This window comes from Dermacentor silvarum, chromosome 1, assembly GCF_013339745.2.
Source record: "Dermacentor silvarum isolate Dsil-2018 chromosome 1, BIME_Dsil_1.4, whole genome shotgun sequence".
Lineage (NCBI taxonomy): Eukaryota > Metazoa > Arthropoda > Arachnida > Ixodida > Ixodidae > Dermacentor > Dermacentor silvarum.
The window spans coordinates 174,956,314-174,973,664 of record NC_051154.1 but is presented as its reverse complement, the minus strand read 5'-3'; the positions used below and the strand labels follow the sequence as shown (position 1 = coordinate 174,973,664).

General features: G+C 49.2%; 1 protein-coding gene across 3 annotated transcripts in view; it reads right to left on the bottom strand.

Moving 5' to 3' along the window:
* LOC119436415 (influenza virus NS1A-binding protein homolog B) overlaps positions 1 to 17,351 on the bottom strand; it is an 85,829-nt gene that overhangs the window by 49,371 nt on the left and 19,107 nt on the right. The window contains exons 1-2 of one of the 3 annotated variants that reach the window (XM_037703258.2): positions 6,786 to 6,936; positions 2,310 to 2,546 (exon numbers count right to left, since the gene is read on the bottom strand). In XM_037703258.2, the coding sequence (XP_037559186.1) occupies positions 2,310 to 2,471 (162 nt within the window). In that variant the 5' untranslated portion in view covers positions 2,472 to 2,546; positions 6,786 to 6,936. Of the gene's footprint in view, positions 1 to 2,309; positions 2,547 to 4,819; positions 4,883 to 6,785; positions 6,937 to 17,351 lie in introns of those variants that run through there. The other 2 variants (XM_049657676.1, XM_037703257.2) reach the window with 2 other exon arrangements.

Genomic DNA, 17,351 nt, shown 5'->3' with positions numbered 1-17,351 from the left:
CCGCGAATGAAATGCGGCCGCCGCAGCCTAGATTTGATCCCGTGAACTTGTGCTTAGCAGCGCAATGCCAAAGCCACTAAGCAACTACGGCGGGTGTTGAAAAATTCTTCACATAATGTTTGATTGTAAGAAATTCAATTCTTTCACATTTTGCGAGGTTCATGTTTCCCAGCGTCTTGAACGAGCGACACATGAACGAGCGGCACTACTCTGAGCTCGCATTTTTCCCGATGTTAAATTTCCGCTCGCACTCTGCATTGCTCTGTGGTATCAACAAAATACCCAGCGTCACTTCGGCTGAGCACTACAGTAAAAATACTTGATACTTTTCGCGCTAGCTCCTTGCTTTTGAAGCCATGATTGACCGTAGGCCTACGCAATGCCTGAGTGGGTGACGCTGAAGAGAACGATGCAGAGTCTAGTGTTGCTAGTTGTGGAAGGCGGCATTCGCTGGCTAGCTTAATGGGACTAGGGCCACTATGGCACCCAACAACCCCGTCAGCATAAGAAGCGGCTCTGTGGTTAATGAAATAGCGCATGTATAGAGTTTCCCTACTACTTTCTTAACAATGTCTTGCGCGATCAACTTCTAACTGAATTAGATTGGGTTGGATTTTTTTTTTTTGCCAATGTGACCTGACAAAGCGCTGGACGTGGGAACGGGACACAACAGCAATTTCCGGGAGATTTTCCTGTCAACCGTACAACCGGAAGAAATAGTCCAAATCAGGGAGTCTCCCGGGTAATCCAGGAGACTAAGAAGGTATGCATGTATGTTGAAACACAGTGAAAATAGGGGTGTATTCATTTGTATAAAACCTGTCAAAATATCAGAACCACGGAACAGTAATTGGAGCTTGAACGTAAAGAAAGAAAAAAGTTAATTTCTCAAATGGAGTTCCAGCTGGTGCATGGGTGCCAAAATTTTAATGACATCATCCTTCATAGCCTGAATAATGGCCTCATTATTGAAGGTGGACTTAAAATGCAATTCATTCCACATGGTTTCCCAGCTTTTCATGGTATTTATGGTATGGATGCACACTGCATGTCTTCTTTCTTCTCCAACATTTCTGTTTATGCTGTTACAATCAGCCTTTGAAATATGATGGGCTAAAACCTTGTTTTGTCATAAAAAGTGCTGGCATCCACGAAAAAAAAAAATAAATATTTTGTGGCAGAATTGCAGTGTCAAAAACAAAACACAAATTCATTACATTAGACTGCAAAATTTGCTCCGAGTGAGGGTGATGTGCACCCTAGCACTACAGAACTACTCACAAACTGCACATTGTAACATGTATGACACAGCAACAAATAGCTTGCTCCCAGTATGAGCTGAAGTAAACTGTTTTGAAAACTTCACAATGAACTAATAACGAGCAGTGCATGCACCGATCAGTTTTGAATTATGCCTCAGCTATAAGGTTTATAAAATAAGCGACATAATTGTGCGCATTTTGTTCATAGTGCACCAAGTTGTCACTAAACGTTTCAGGGAAGAAAAAAAAAATATAACTTGAGACTATTTTATGGAGCAAGAGATATCATGCAGTTGATTGCCGAATATGAGAGATTCCAGTTAAATGTACAAGTTTTTTGTTTTTTTTTATGTGCCTCCAAGATTTGTATTTCATTTAAGATAGCAAGTAAGTGTTTGGACTGTTTCATGTCATCTTGTCTGAAGCATCTGGTAAGTCACGTGTCTAATCACATAAAAAAAGAAAGGTGGAGAAGGTGCAACATTGTGCACTGATATCTCGGAGGGAACAACCATGACAAGCTAGGTCGCACCACAGAGTTACAATATGCAAGTATATACAGCAACTCTAGCACCACAGCAAACACAGAAACTTTACCAAGGCACAAAGTATCTGTATTTTGCTAGCGCAAGTTTGTCATGCACCTGAAGGCAACTGATGAGCATGCACGTTAGTAACACCATGTGCACGAGAGACCTGAACTTGCTATAGCAAGTCCTTTTAGTTACGCATTTCGTTTTTTCTACTTGTGTAAAACTACATTAAGAAGTTCAGTGTGCATCATAATTCATACACTATATATGGCAAGCACTTAGGTAAGTACCACTGAACCTTTTAGAATACTCTATGTTGTAACGCATAAGCAATACTGGAGGCACATATGTTTAATGGCAGCTAATTGATATTGCAGGGTACTATCGAAATGCTTCACTGAGTAAAAGCAAATGATTGAAGAAGAATGAAGAACACTTTCAGTAAAATGAAACGTTTAGTAGTCATTGCATGCACAAGTGAAGAAAGAAAGGAAAGAAAGTCCTATATGCTTACATGTAAAACAACATCACAAAACTGCTTGTTCTTGCGCAGCTTGTTCAAGTTCATAAGCACTTTGTTAAGGTGGGCAGAATCGTCGAAGACAAGCATCTCTGCTGGCTTTGCAGGCTTCTGCTCATCCTCATCAAGCGTGTTGATCACAACGGTCGGATCCATTGTTCCCGAATTAGTTGCACAGAAGGCACAGTCACTACTAAGAGATTCCACGACTGGAAGCTGAAGACCAGATTCCTGCATAGGGGCAAACAAATTAAAATGTTACTAAGAGGGGTAGTTACCAGATCAACGAGACAATATTGCTGGAGATATCATATGAATGTGAAACTGCATAAATTTTAATACGAAACAATGTGAACGTGCATGCACACAAACCTACAGTCAACCCCAAAAGTTCACGGACTACGGGATCTCAGAAAATATATTTCCCAGCAGCCTGTCACTGTAGCCAGTGTAACCGTACCCCGCAATGTTGTTTGCATATACTAGTGGAGGCTGGAAATGCAAATACCAGCCTGCGGAGAGCTTTTTCTCAGATGCCGTGGTCAGTATAAAGTTTTGTGGTCTACTGTACATCACTTAACAGCATACTGCGGCTACGCTTCAGATTTGGCAATAAACATACACCTCTGTAGAATAAGCAGCTTAAATCAAGGACTGGATTAAAGATTCTTTCCCACTGTTATATTCTTTTTCGCGCTTTGTCAGCGGATTCACCTTCGTGATCACCAGGATTGGCAGTCGTGAGTGGTGAAGGATAAGGAATACAATCGAGCCAAAGGAATCTTTACATTATACCGGCCAAGGATATGCAACTGAATAATCGGTACCAATTCTTTGCTCTAGCGTTAAAGCATTTATCTTTCCCGCATTAATGCAGCCACGCCACGCACCGGCGCACGTATGCAGACATGAGAGCGAACACCATGGGAAAGCCGCGGAGACGATAGAACAGCAGCGCGGAGTATTTTTCTTGGTATGACGTAAGGTCGCGCCGAATAGACTGGCTGCGTCGACCCAGCCTCGCTTAAGTGCACCCGTGGAGACGGCGCAGACAAGCGCTTATCGCGACCGGCAGCAAGCGGGCCCTGCAAGAGCCGCGCTATCTGGCCGCCGCGTCTGCGCCTGGAAACACGTGAGGTCCACTACAGTAGTCTGAGCGATTAGATAGGTGCGGCACCCAAGCACGACAGCGCCGGGTCAACATCTAAACACATGTCCCCGTCCCTCAAAACAATGCAATTGCGGTTCGTTTTCTCTACGAAGCTACAACGCTTTCTGAGCAACTCTAGCCACGAAATGTGAACCTGCAGCCGTCGCCGCGCAGACGCCTCGCATGCACGTAGACAGGTGGCGCTCGTGCAACAAACCCAACAAACCAGACTTTAAGCGGGTAGAAATAACCAAACGGAGGTTATCCGATTGGTGGCTAAACTCAAGGCCAGGGGTGAAATTTCACCCACCACAAAGTACAAAATATGTTAATAGTCCCGGCTAGGTGGCGTATGCCACCGCCCGATTTAAAGGGTTCAGCCTCATCCATCCATCCATTGCGATTTTTTTTTTTTTTTAAGCGCGCATTTGTAAACACCGATGAGGATAAAACAGGGCACCAGAGACCGTAAGATCATAGGCTGACTTCGTCCCTCCAGGCGCGCACCGAACCGCTTTCGGGACAAAAAACAGCCCTAGGTCCTCGGCAACGACAGAGCCGCCAACGGGTGCTCGGACACCCGACCCTCGAGACGGTCGGCGGATGCTGCGCGTCCGATCGAGCCGGGATCGCCACTCGAGCAGTTTTGCTCATCCTGTATTGGTCGAGATGAAAGCCGCTATCGGAAACACGCGCAGAGAACGCGAGACACACATCCGGCGAACCCCCATTCACAATACCACGCGCTCCCTTTGCGCAGCGGCATGACACTATACCCGAGGCTATTTTCGAGCGCAAAGAGCACACCATGGTGTCATGGAAACTTCCAGTGCGCCCTAAGGCTCGCGGTACGATTTTATCGCGTTTGCTCGTGATGTGAAACAAGCGTCGATGCACGAGTCGAGAGCTGCGCGATAACGAAACAAACGCGCGAAAATGGGCCAAATATCGCCTTATCGCATGCAACGCACGCGCGCCATCACGCCGGCGCGATGGACACAGACTGCAGGAAGCCGCGAACCGCCTGCGCGACGAAGGGCACTTCGTCAGCCCCTGCCAGCTGGAACTCCTGCCAGGACGGCCGCCAAGCTAAGGAGACCGGGGTCACAGGGTCGCTCTCGCTACAGCTCATGCGCTCGTCGACCGCGAGCGAAGCAAGAAAATGTGATGTTACACACGCACTGCAGCACACCATCTCTTTCCTCGCAACAGTTAGCTGCGCCGCTGACGGTTTCAATACGATTATTCGTTCCGCTTCAGAGTTGACGCTGACGCTCGCCTCCTTTTGAAAAAGTGACGCCAGCTCGCTTTAGCTCAACGAAACCATACTGCACCCCAATCGATGGCGACTTGCCGAGTGTCTAGTTCCATAAAATCCCGCCTTTTGACTGACTCGCAGCATTATGGGATCAGCGTTCTGCACACATCCTAGTGGAGCCGATCGAACTGCGGGAATAGGCCACGGCGTGCCACGGCGCCCAGCCCACACTATGCAACCACCCACACTACACGCAGCACAGATCGCCGCCTGTACACGGGAACTTTTTTTTTTTTTTTTTTCGCGAGTGCGCAAAGCGTAAAAGATGCAACAAATAGACTTCGCTCGGTCCCGTCTTGAGGTTAACGAAAGCCACAGTTGTCGCGGTGCTACGCGCGCTAAACACGTGACACAATTTTGCGTCGGTCGCGATGAAGGTCGCCGTAGCCGCCGCAAGGACAGGAACACCTGTTTACCGCCGAGAGCAGAGCACGTCAGCGGCGGCAAACGATCAGACACCCTCTCGCCCAGGACGCGCCGCGACTGATATGCATAGCGTTCGGATGAGTCGTCGCCGGCGCGCTCTCGCAAACTGCGCAGCTGGACACAGGCGACGACACGTGCCGCATATCGACCGCCGGAGCGACTTCCGAGTCTATAATTGCATTCACATAACGCACGCTTTCTACGCTCTGAGCAGGGAAAACACGCATTCAAACGTGCGTGGCTCTTACACCTGACATGGGCTAGGTACTATGGCATTTGAATGGGACTGCGAAAAGGAAGGAGCGCCGTCGCTATCGCGCAAAGCGCTCACTCAGAACAGGATGCCGGATTGCTTCTGAACAAGACGGGGACGCAGAAGCTCGTAATTACCGTGCTGGTATTCAAGATGCACACAAGCCTAAAGGAATCATACAATACAATAACGTACTACACTCCGTCATTAAAGGCGTTTTTCAGTGCGACAAGTGGCACGGTTCAAATTACGGGCCACCTGCGCAGGCAACAAGCGTTGCAACCCACACACACGCACACACACACACACACGCGCACGCACACACACACACACACACACACACACACACACACACACACACACACACGCTGGTACGAATTTTCGTACGTGGTATACGAATGGTTGCGCTGAAAGCTTTACAAGTGGCATTCACATATGGTACGCGTCACATATAATCGCGCATCAATCGGTATTTTCAATGTCTTCCTTTTGAGTGAAACTTTCGTGATACGTTGGCGGGTTCATTTTACAATGCGTAAAATTACCGAGTGCCGGTGCAATCGGCGCGTTCAACTATGGGTGAAGCAATGTTTAACGTAGCACATTCGCTATCACTTAAACACGTATCAGCAGGTCAGATGTTTGAAAGATCATGCAGGAAAACTTCCAAAAGAATGTGAGCGGCGCTGTAACAGTTGAAATCTCAGCTTGTCGGCCAATGCAGGCGGAGTAAAAGGTACTACAATACGCTCGCGACACACACACGAGTGAGGCGCACACAGCAGCGACAACAGCCACAAATAATAAGTACTGTTAAAGCTCATGACTCGCGGGGACATCGCGTCAACAAAGCTAAACAACCGCCGTGGCTGCAGCGCTCTGGATGCCATATTAAATTAAAAACATATGGCAACACCACTATCCGCAGGGCTCATTTTGCTACAGGCCGAACAGCTATTGAACATGTTTAGAGCGAACTATGCGTGTGTGGGAGGGGGGAAGCATATGTTGTGGGCATCAGTTAGACGAGACCAAACATCCCAAGGTTTGCATACAAAACCAGCCATGACGCGCGCTTGCTGCAAACGTCGAGCGGCGAGCAGCCGGCCTACTTCAGCAGGCCAAGAAATGTCACCTGAAAGACAGCCAGCCGATGGCCCGATTGACCTCTTGCAGCTGATCCCTCTCCCCTAATAATATAACCCTTAGTACTACATGTATTTCTACTGCACTAAAAACCACCCACTCCGGAAAGCGGAAGGACCCCGCAGCCCGATACAAGAGAAATCCCCTAAAGAGAAGCCGAACGGCATGCACACTTGCCCAAGCTGAGACGCAGGACGGACGCTGTACTCGTCAGTTCGGCCGAGACGGACTCCCCGGTGGTGCCAGATAGAGGCGAGACGGGTCTCCTCTCGGCGGCCTTCCCGATGAGCCCCGCGACAGTCGAGCGCAGATAAGCGCTGCTCGGCAATCAGAGACAAGCGGCCGGAGGCTCTCCACATGCCCTCCACTACCCTTCCCGGTTACGCAAGAGCGCGAGCGGCCCTCGTTACACGGCCCGACCGACAAGGTCGGAGAAGTAACCGCGCACCTCTGCACAAGCAGTTCAAATCGTCAATATACGCCTCACGCCTGACAAGCAACACTCTTGAAGAGCAAATGCTCAGTCTGCACTACGAACGACCAAACAGCAACCTGGGACGGCCATTATAACGTGTCAGCTCATAATGTGACCAAAATTCAACGAACCACAGACGCATAGAAAAGCGGCGGAAAGTTTTCAATCCTCAAGGTGCCTGTATGACTATAGGGAATATTTCCTGAAAGACCCTTCACAGTCCAACCTCGCTTCTCACACACCGATACCACCCGACCAGCCACTTTGAAATATTTTTACAAATGTGTCGCCTGTCTCATCCAATTTGCCAAACATTACTGTAGTCAATGACAACGAACCGTCATACCACAAAGCATTAACTGTTGATTGACACGGGTGGTAGCTATTACGTCGTACATACGTGTGCAACAGGACCCAGCGAACTGCGTTTCGTAAGTTACGGGAGAAACTCGCGGAACAAGTTTAACGAGACATTGGTATCACGGTCCCTGTGTAAATGACGTCACGGGCCGGCCTTTCCTTCCAAGGGGCGCTCCCACGAAGAGCGTTATCAGCGATCACGCACGAAATCGGGCCGACTGCTGGCAGTGCGGCACATTGTGGAGCGCGAGCCAGCCCGAAGGCTGGTGCGTACGCGCCGCTCCGTCTCGTCTCTGTGCCTCAGCAGAGCTTTCCGCGCAGGCGAACGGTGGCAGCAGCCCGGCAGGTAGAGCGCGCCGCGATCAATCCGCGGAGCGCCTCGGGACGCCGCTCTCAGGGGCGGCCCAGGGTCCGCCAGCCCGTCACGAAGGGGGCAAAGGCACGCCGCCATAGGGGGCACCATCCGACGCTGGGAGAGCGGCTGCGATCGATGCGCAACCAGAGAGCCCAGCGCAAGAACTTCGATCGGAAAAGTTCCGCCACCGGTGTTCATGAGCCTGCATTTACGACACTGGCGACAAGAAAGCGCGGAGCAAGTAATCCTGTCTTTCGTCAGCCTAATCTCATCACTCAACAGATCACCGCCTCATAGTGCACCCCCCCGGCACTCATTCTGTTCCATGCATTACATGACCTGCTTCCCCTTCTGAACTTAGTGGCTATCCGCAACGTTTCACCTATCATTTTCTGGCTCACCGCTTGTTGCACGGTTATTAGCTTCTTCTGACTACCAACCACGAACTACTGCGTTATGCAGGGCTACTGTACATTAGTATTTTGCGTCATAAGCCTCTAACCTTCTCTTAGGCTTTGCCGGTTCAGATTCTCAGTAATGCGTTGCAACTTGCAAGTCATTCGAAATCACCCTCAGCACTGCTGAACAATTTGCCAACTGCATTCGCGTAGATATTACCCGTCAATTCTTGCCTCTAATCCTCCCCGATACAATTATCCTCAATACCTTTCGCGAATAAGCAGTGAATAATAACATAACTGTGTCTCGTTGCCTGACACCCTTCACAACCGGTACTTCACCATTTGAGAGGAATTATTGTACCGGTGTATCGAATGCCTTTTCGCAATTTTGAAGGTCCCCATGCTTATTTCCCGCAAACTCATCAATAATAACCCGATTAGTGACGTCGTTGTAAACTACTACTGAATATGCTGTCAGCCTGTTTCCTGGGTTGACTGAAGTCGAGCGCATGGTTACGCTAATACAACAAGCTAATCGGTCCATACTACAATTCTTTGACTTCTTTCTTATCTACATTATGTAGACATTCTTATAATTATCTGGTACATTTGAGGTCATTCGGAATTGCGTATAAATCGTCGCAAGCTGTCAAAGTACAATATTCCCACCACCTTCTAGCAAACCCAATTTTATTTAATCGCGCCATTATCGCTTTTCACGAGGGCATATCTTAAAAAGCCCTTTTGACTATTCCTAGTTGCACTTGGAACTTCTATGGCATATCTAACTAAACGTCTGATGGCGGCTACATGACTGTTCTGAGCACTCTACAATTCGGTATAAACATCTGCTATTTCTATTGTATCGTCGAAAGTTCTGATGACATTGACCTATTTATTATTGAACAAACGTCTTTGTCTTGATCTAATGCCTCCTCCGTTCTATTTCCTTCAGTCTTTCCAATGCTATAATTTTGAATGTAACCTATTGCTGATCAATTACACAGTTCAGCCAATTCTACCTGATCTCCATCGTTCAATATTGGCATGCCCTGACATTTCTTTATCATGTTTTGGGAGAGCTTTCTGTTTCCCGTTTTAAAACTTGACCTATGACTTGAATATGGCATCTGGTTGTGATATGAACCTCGTTATTTCAGTCTGACCTCCGGGCCTGCATGGTCCATGAACCCACGCCTACAGGTCATCCGGGTCAGTAAATAAGATTAAATTGTTTCCGTTAAGGTTTCATATATTTGCATATACGCTGTTGTCACTGTAATATACCAAAGCTCCTCATTTCTTTGCGAGCGGCAGCGTGAATTACCATGCTTTCCCTGAATGCTACCAGGCTTCCATAATAAGTAACACGCTAATTAATGAAATTCCGCTAAATGTTTATTCATCACTGCTGTGCGCATGTTGCAATTGCGTAACTGAAGTCGACTAGTGTTCACGGCATGTCCATTTAGTAGCCATCCGGACGCTAGCACTAGTACGGATCCGAAAATGCTGACGTTCCACGCAGTAGGTTAGTTACTTATTTTTGCTCTGCAGTGCATGAGCAAGGCTCTTGGGGGGAAAATGCGTTGAAACACCACGCATGTCGCTGCATATTTAGGGCGCGGTTATATTGATTGCGGCGCGCGACCGCGGACTTGTGGAAATGGCCATGACTTAATTAGTAGTGACTAGTAACAATTCGGTTATTGAAACCTGTTCCCTGCATGATAAACTAAAGAAATACATATTGCTGATTATTCGTGAATAGGTAACTAGTGCGAATCTAAATCCCGACGGTCCCGACAATTAACAACGCGTTTCCAAATACAACTATCTTCTCTATATATGTGTTACGGAAATTTTTTCACGTTTACTAAAACACACGGTATACGAAGCGGTGAAGACAGTAGCGCACCGAGGATCTCTGCCAGGGGGGGGGGGGGGGTTGACAGTTTGCCAATACCATCTAAACAGCACTAATTTCGATTTCTTCACAGGAAATTGTCAAAAAATGTGCTTTTTGCGAGTGTGCAGACGATTTCGCGTCTTACATCTTAGTTGCAGTACTCAAATCCGTAAGGAAAGAAAAGGAGTTCAACAAAAGGGGTGGTTAAGTCGGCCTCAGGGGGGGGGGGGGGGGTTACAACCCCCGAATCCCCCCCCCCCCGTCGGTGCGCCACTGGGGTAAGATAAGCGCGAACGTAAGCCCTGCCGGTTACACGACAAAAGCTGATGTAGCGTGCAGAGTTGCCCAGGCAACAGTACGTCGCGAAATGTCATCGATCAGTGATGGGACACATGAGGGCTCAGGCGTCGGAGCGATCGAGACCGCCAACACTTTGTGGGCGCACGGCACCATGCTGCGCTGCTGTGCAAGTACGCATATGACGAAGGGCCCGCCGAGTCGGTTCTTCGTGACGCTCTCTGTGGGCGACGGTACAATTTTTTTTCCCCTTCTGCCTAAGAACATTCAGGAAAGTGTCACGCTAGGAGGGCTTCGGTGTTTTGCACCCTGCACGATAGCGCATCGCGCCATAGAAGCCGCACAGTTACTCGTATCCTCCTCAGACCCGAAGCTCCAGGATATACAAACGCTTTTCAAGTCGGTTACTATTACTGACTGCTGCGCCAAGAACGTAAAATCCATTTTTCGTTTATATACTACGGTTAGGTGCTGAGGGCAGCATATCCATGCACGTGGAGAAAGCAATAACCGCCTCTTCCGTGTTTCTTGTAAATAAGCGTTTTACATATTTATACATACATGCACAGAGATGAAGGTGCGACATCGTGTGGTAGGTTGGCATGTTGAGGCTAAATCCTGGTTTTCATGCCGACTCGTCGTATTCGCAATACTTCACGGGTGATTTTTGTCGTCTGTTACGACACAACGGTATATAGATCAAATTATTATCAATTTTGTACAAAGCTGACGGCAACAGTATGATTCAACCACTTCCATACAGTTCTGCATACATACTACTTTATGTCCGGGATGAGCATTTCACGTCCGAGTGAACTTGGAAAAGGTCTGAAGGCAATATGCATTGTAATGTATGTGCAAGGGGCCACCCAGGACGACGCAGCTAGCACTCATCCCGAACAAATGGCTAACAAATAGCGCGTCTCGAACAGGACGCCGGCCTACGGAGGCACCATCCGCAGGCGGAACCGCGCAGCGGCTTTCCTCCGCCGCAGTCATATTTGCCTCCAAGGCCTGCGCTAGACGGCCGCCGCCGCCAGTGGCCTTGACCGTGCCGCGGTCAGCCGCGACACATTCCGGGCGCGACACACCGAGCCGCGACACATTCCGGGCGCGGCAGCCTGCCTGACGGGGATGCCCGCAAGCACGAGCAGACTGCTCGGCACGATGGGCCTTTCGACAGCCTTCATTTCGCAAGAGGCGGCACCGGCACCCCTGGCTTGAGTCCCTGGACGGTTTCGCTCTGACTGCTGCATGATAAATCCTCACAGTTGTACAACAAGCAGCGCAAGAACAGTATAGTTACCACACAAAAAGTTCACTACGAAATGTTGGTGGTGCCCAAGCATTGCTCGCAACGATCCAAGCTGTATTCTGAAGGCTGGTGCGGCCATTAATCACGTTCTCGCAACGTTCTTTTAAAGGAGGAAACAAACTTGACATTAATATCACTGCCCTCGCCAGTTACCGCTCGTACCTGATGTTGCAGTAAACGGTTCAGATACCTGGAGAAAAACTGTCACTGGCTCATGATTCTTTCAGTAGCTCCGGGCTAAAGACTATGTCCCGATCACATTTATTCGTGAACCGAAGTCAAACACATCCCGCGCTCAACCTTCATCTCTGAGGTGCAGCGGAAGTGCGCACCCGAGCGCCTGCCTGTCAGTTTCTACGAGGTCTAGATAACAAGCGAAATGAGCCAGGGTATACAGTTGGCGCTCCTACGGAAGGCACAGGAGATAGATTCACCATCCCATACAATGAGACCCGTGCCGCCAGAACCCCGTCTGCCGCAAATCTTCGCCATTCCTCAAGTCATGTCTTCCCCAATTAAGCCACGACGCATTCCTTTCCCAAATTAAAGCTTTATACATTCATTAAAACAACACTTTCTCTCTCTCTCCTGGCATCGCACAGGCCTCGAAGATCAACATGTACGTATATATGCATCAGCCGGGAGTCGGTTAGCAATCAAGCGCACCGCGCGGCGACCAGCGAACGAGCCCGCATGGCAGCATACGTTTCCGGTTTTGCACTTCGCAACATGAAATCGGATACATAGAGTGAACGGCAGTAACTACAATGACTGGATTCCAGCCAATGTTTCGAGGAAGTTCCACGCGCGCGTGACACGACGCCCATGCACGGTGGTGCCTCGTGGGTAAACAGGATGACAGTGACAGAAATTCATACACTTGCGATAAAATAACCCCGACAGAGAGCAGCAGGCTTTTTCGAAGTACGTACCACAAAGGAACAGGTGGAAGTTTCCAGTGCAAGCTATCGTTATATTTTCGTTACTCTCGAAAACATCTGCCAAAAGTTGTGCCGCAACTCCAGAATCACTTCTTGCGAAAACAGACCCAAACCATTTCTCCAAGAACCGGAATCATGACGTCAATGATGACATTTACTTGCAAAGCGAGGCTCCCGAGTGTCCGATAATATTATGTCTTCAGAGATAAACTTACGGAGAACGACGGCCTCGCCAAACAGCGGCACAGGAGACCAAGCGTTTGAAGCAAGCAGCTCTGCTGTTTCTGCGTTTTCATTCGATGCGCGACGATGAAAACGCGAGCCACAGTGTTACCAAGTCTACCATATATGCACGACCACAGTAGACTATACGAACTAATGAATGCGAGTGCAAAGGACAACTGCAGGAGAGCTCCCGACCCACGTGTAAACTATCTTGGAGGCACACATTCAAATGCTTATCGCTACGCGTTTTCGTGGTTACGGGAACAAATGTTAGAAACGGAGATAAGCGCTAACTTCGCGCCGCGTAGTGGATTGATGCGTGTGAAGAGAGGGTGGCGTCAGGACGTATAGACCCTGGTTACCCGCAGAAACGCCGCTAGGCACACTTGAATGCAAGCGCCAGTCGTGTAAACATTCAATGCAGGTTAATTGGGTTCGTGATAATAGCAAGCGCTCGCGCTTCTGAATATCTATGTTTAGAAATTTGGTGAATTGAGTTAGCGGTCTTGCATGTCCCAAGGCAGCACCGTGTGGTAATTTGTTATTCAGCATTTTGGTTATCGTTCATACACACACAGACACAAACGCACGACAAAGTCAGCAGAAGTAGCTTTTAAAAATCTGTTTTAACCGAGAAAAATGAATGTACTATGGTCATCTTTGAATACGCGCGCGCGTGGCAGATCCTCGTCCTCCGCATGTTGCGCGGTCCCGCGGCAAGATACGAAAACTAAAGGAGAGGGCGGCGCCGTTCCTTCTATTGTCTGCGCTCCTTCTTGCACATTTCATTCTTTAGATGTTGATACCATTGGTGCTGCATACGAGCTGATAAGAATAGAAGAATCTGATAGCGCAACCAGCTACCTTTTAGAGCGCAGCTCTTCGGCGACCGCTCCTGCGTTGAGCGTCGGCGTCCCTCGGCCTAACCGAGCGAATGAGCACAGCGAAGGATGAAAGAGGGAACGCGGAGCGCATGGGGGATGAAAGACGGCGATAGCGAAGAAATGGCGAGGAGGAAAACGGAAGCATGAGGAGGAAAGCGGAGGAGAGTATGGCGAGACGGTGAGGAGGAATGCGGTGAGCGCGTCCACCTACACCATAAATGAAAACAAAGCGCTGGCGTGGGCTTCGGACCACCGCGCTTCGGACCCACTGCGCCGCCGCCGCTAGAGAATGCGCTCCGCGCGAGCTACGCGTTCACGCTTTCTTTCTGAACACTGAACGACGCAACCGGTAGAAATGTGCCGCTGCTGCAAAACGAGCTGCCCGAGCAGAGGCTCCGCGCCGCCGCCGAGGGGACCCTGTCGTTCAGAATCAAATTCTTTGCCACAATATATTGCGAATTTAGAACACCTGAACAGTTGCGTTCAAAATTCGCATTAGGGAGTATCGTAATCGTCGGGAAATTTTTTATAATCCCCGTTCACTCCAATTGCTTCGAAAGCTGCAATGGATATAGTGCGTCCATATTATAACCAAAGCCAGCCCCCCCCCCCCCCCTTTTTTTTTTTTCACTTGGACTTTCTCTTCCGCAGTATCGCCTCTACAGCAAGGACTCACGTAAATGCACCGGTGGTTTATAGTCTCCGACAAACCGCCAGGCCGACGCCGCACAACCAAATCCATGCCGACCGAGTGCCGACAGTCTTGTTCACTTGCGACTCTTACATAAACACACCCGTGGTCTTGCATCCCCGGCAAGCAGCCTGGAAGAGGCCGCGCATTGTGCGCTTTCCTATTATGCAAAAAGTGTCACGCGCACCTGGATGATTCCGGCATATTCGAGGCCGCTGTCACCAGGCCATATACCGAGTTTCCCGTGCACATTAACGGCCGTCCTGGTCAAGTTATTTTAGTTATATTACTATTGTAGTGATTTTTTTTACAATATCAAATTTGAATGAAGCAGTTCTCGGTCGTGGACTTGCAACAATAAACACTGCTCGGGACGAAAGTGCAAGCAGATGAAGGAACGGTGTCCTTTCCTCCATTCGCATCTCGCCGTGGCGCCACGCCACAAGTGGCCGACATGAGTCGCACACTCACGTGCTCCCTTTCATAAAGATGTATGTGCTTGTATCTGAAGCCGCGCAACAGGTTATTTGCGACGGCGTATAGTTCGCTTACTCAGAATTACCTTTGAGCATAGTTAAACTTTGGAAGTCACCAAGACTTTTTTTTTTCTTTCTCTTTTTGCACTGAGCCAAAATGCGACAGCCAGCATACGGTTACAAAACTTCAGGTACTGAAATTTCGATATTGCCGTAACTGACACCCGACACCACCGAACGACAACCCCGAGTGGTTGCGCCGGCTACTAATCAACCCGCGACGATATCATTCAAGCTGAGCGCAGACCGTGTGTCGCACTCCCTTGGCACAGGCCCCAACCAACCTTTCAGGCTAAAAGATTCGAGTAAGAAATCGACGTAGAAAAGAACCGCCAGTTCTTCCATGTGCGTGTGTGTTTAACGATTGACACGTGCAAAAGAAACGGAAGAGAACGGGGTTAAGTACCACTCCAGGGCTGCAACGACTTCGGAATGACGCTTACGCGGAACTGTAGGACGCAAGGTAATTTTAGATGCGCGATCAGCGTACATAATAGACGAACATGAGTCGCGAAGCGTGTCGTTCATCCGAACGCCCGCGTTGGGGAATTAAACTATGAGGTCTATAACGACCCAAAGCAAAAGGGCTCGGGATTAATCTCTATCAAACAAGCTTCTGTTAACGTCCACCAAAACCACGGCACACGAGCCTTACTGCACACGGCCCCCCATGGGAATGCGACCGCTGCTACTGGGAATCGAACCCGCGACCTCGTGCATTATGATCGTGCATTATGAGCAGAACACGAAGTCACCGCGGTGGGCCTGCGTCAGCGAATACATCCCACCAGCATCACACACGCTGCTGAACGCGCGAAAACGCGTTCTAGCACGTTTTTTGACATGTGTTTCAATTTATGCCGAGCATAAATTTCACCAATGCAGTCACCGCGCGCAGTGCAACAGGGAACGAAGATTCCTGGCAAGAGGCCCGCTGAGCGGGCGCAAGAAATAAGAGGAACGGCTGCTTCCTGTAGCGGTCGCTAAAGTCCCTAGATTTCCTGCTCTAAAGAAAAAAAAAAAAGTATCCAGGGACTTTAGCGGTCGCGTCCCCGCTCCCTCCGCACAATACGTCCTACAGGTAGCGAGACTGTCCGGCCGAGAACAGCTCACCAAAAGCCGCGTAATACGTTCGGCGCGACTACACCCAGAAATCGGCGATCAGCCGTGGTCCTTCCTGTCCGACACTGCAGCCAGCGACAGTCATAACGCGACTGAGCGAAAGGCAGAATTTTCAGCGCGCGTGCGCACAGAGATGTCGTGTGTGCCAAACGCGGCCGCCGACGTGTTCGTTGCAAGTCGGCATCTTTGCTCGCCGCGAGGTCGCGACGAGCAGTTAGTGGACGCTGCAACGTCCTTTTAAGGAAACAACGCGCCTTCACTCGTCGGTAGGGCGACAACGTTCAAGCAGACCACCTGCGCCTCGAGGCACACAGCTGCCAGCCGGTCGGCACTGGTTCTCGCCGACCCAGTTGTCGCGTCACTCGAAGCCGGTTAAACCGCTGGGAAGCACGCAGAAATGAAGCACTGCTAAACACAGCGAAGCAGAGGGGCGACACAATCATGGAGGGGGATAAAAAAGTTATGAAGAAACGATACAGCACATGGCGTCGCGCATCCTCGCCCCAGGGCAGCGCCTCCCAACTGATTTTCCTCGTGCTTCCACGACGAGAAGACCGCGCGAGCGGTCGGTCGCTGCTCCAAGCGATGCCACCGCCATAAAACGGGGCGCTGATTCAACAGGAGAAAGGGAAAGATGCTCACTCGGTACACCAAGTGATGTGCAATGGTGGGAAATTCAATGTAAGCAAACATTTAAAACGCGGCGAGTAGAGCCCAATAAAAGGTCTAAATTTTAGTAGCTACGTCAGAGCAGACTGCTCTGTTATACTTAGTTTTTACTGCGAGCACCTTTACATTAAGCACCTTTCCTATGAAATGAACAGTGCAACAAAGGCAGAAATCAAGGTGTGGCCAGTTTTTATCTTCCACACGCATCTTAAGCCCTCCCACATCGAAAAAAATAAATTAACAGGTCTCTAACGAAATAACCAACGTATCCGCTATGCTTGCTTTTATAACGAAAATACTATATCGACATATTAGTGAACAAAAACACATTAATATGGCATTTCTGCGAAATTTACTGCCAGCCAACGTCTAACAAGACATGCTTCTACTTTTGTCAATACTGCGCCCAACAGGATGCGCACGTTTGACGCCACAAGGACCCCCCCCCCCCCCCCCCCCAACAACGGATAATTTTTTTTTTCTTTATTGCCGCTGCCATAGCTCCATTTCCCACTGTTTACTTCATGCTGCTCACTGTTGCCTACATTCTCGAGTTTTTTAAG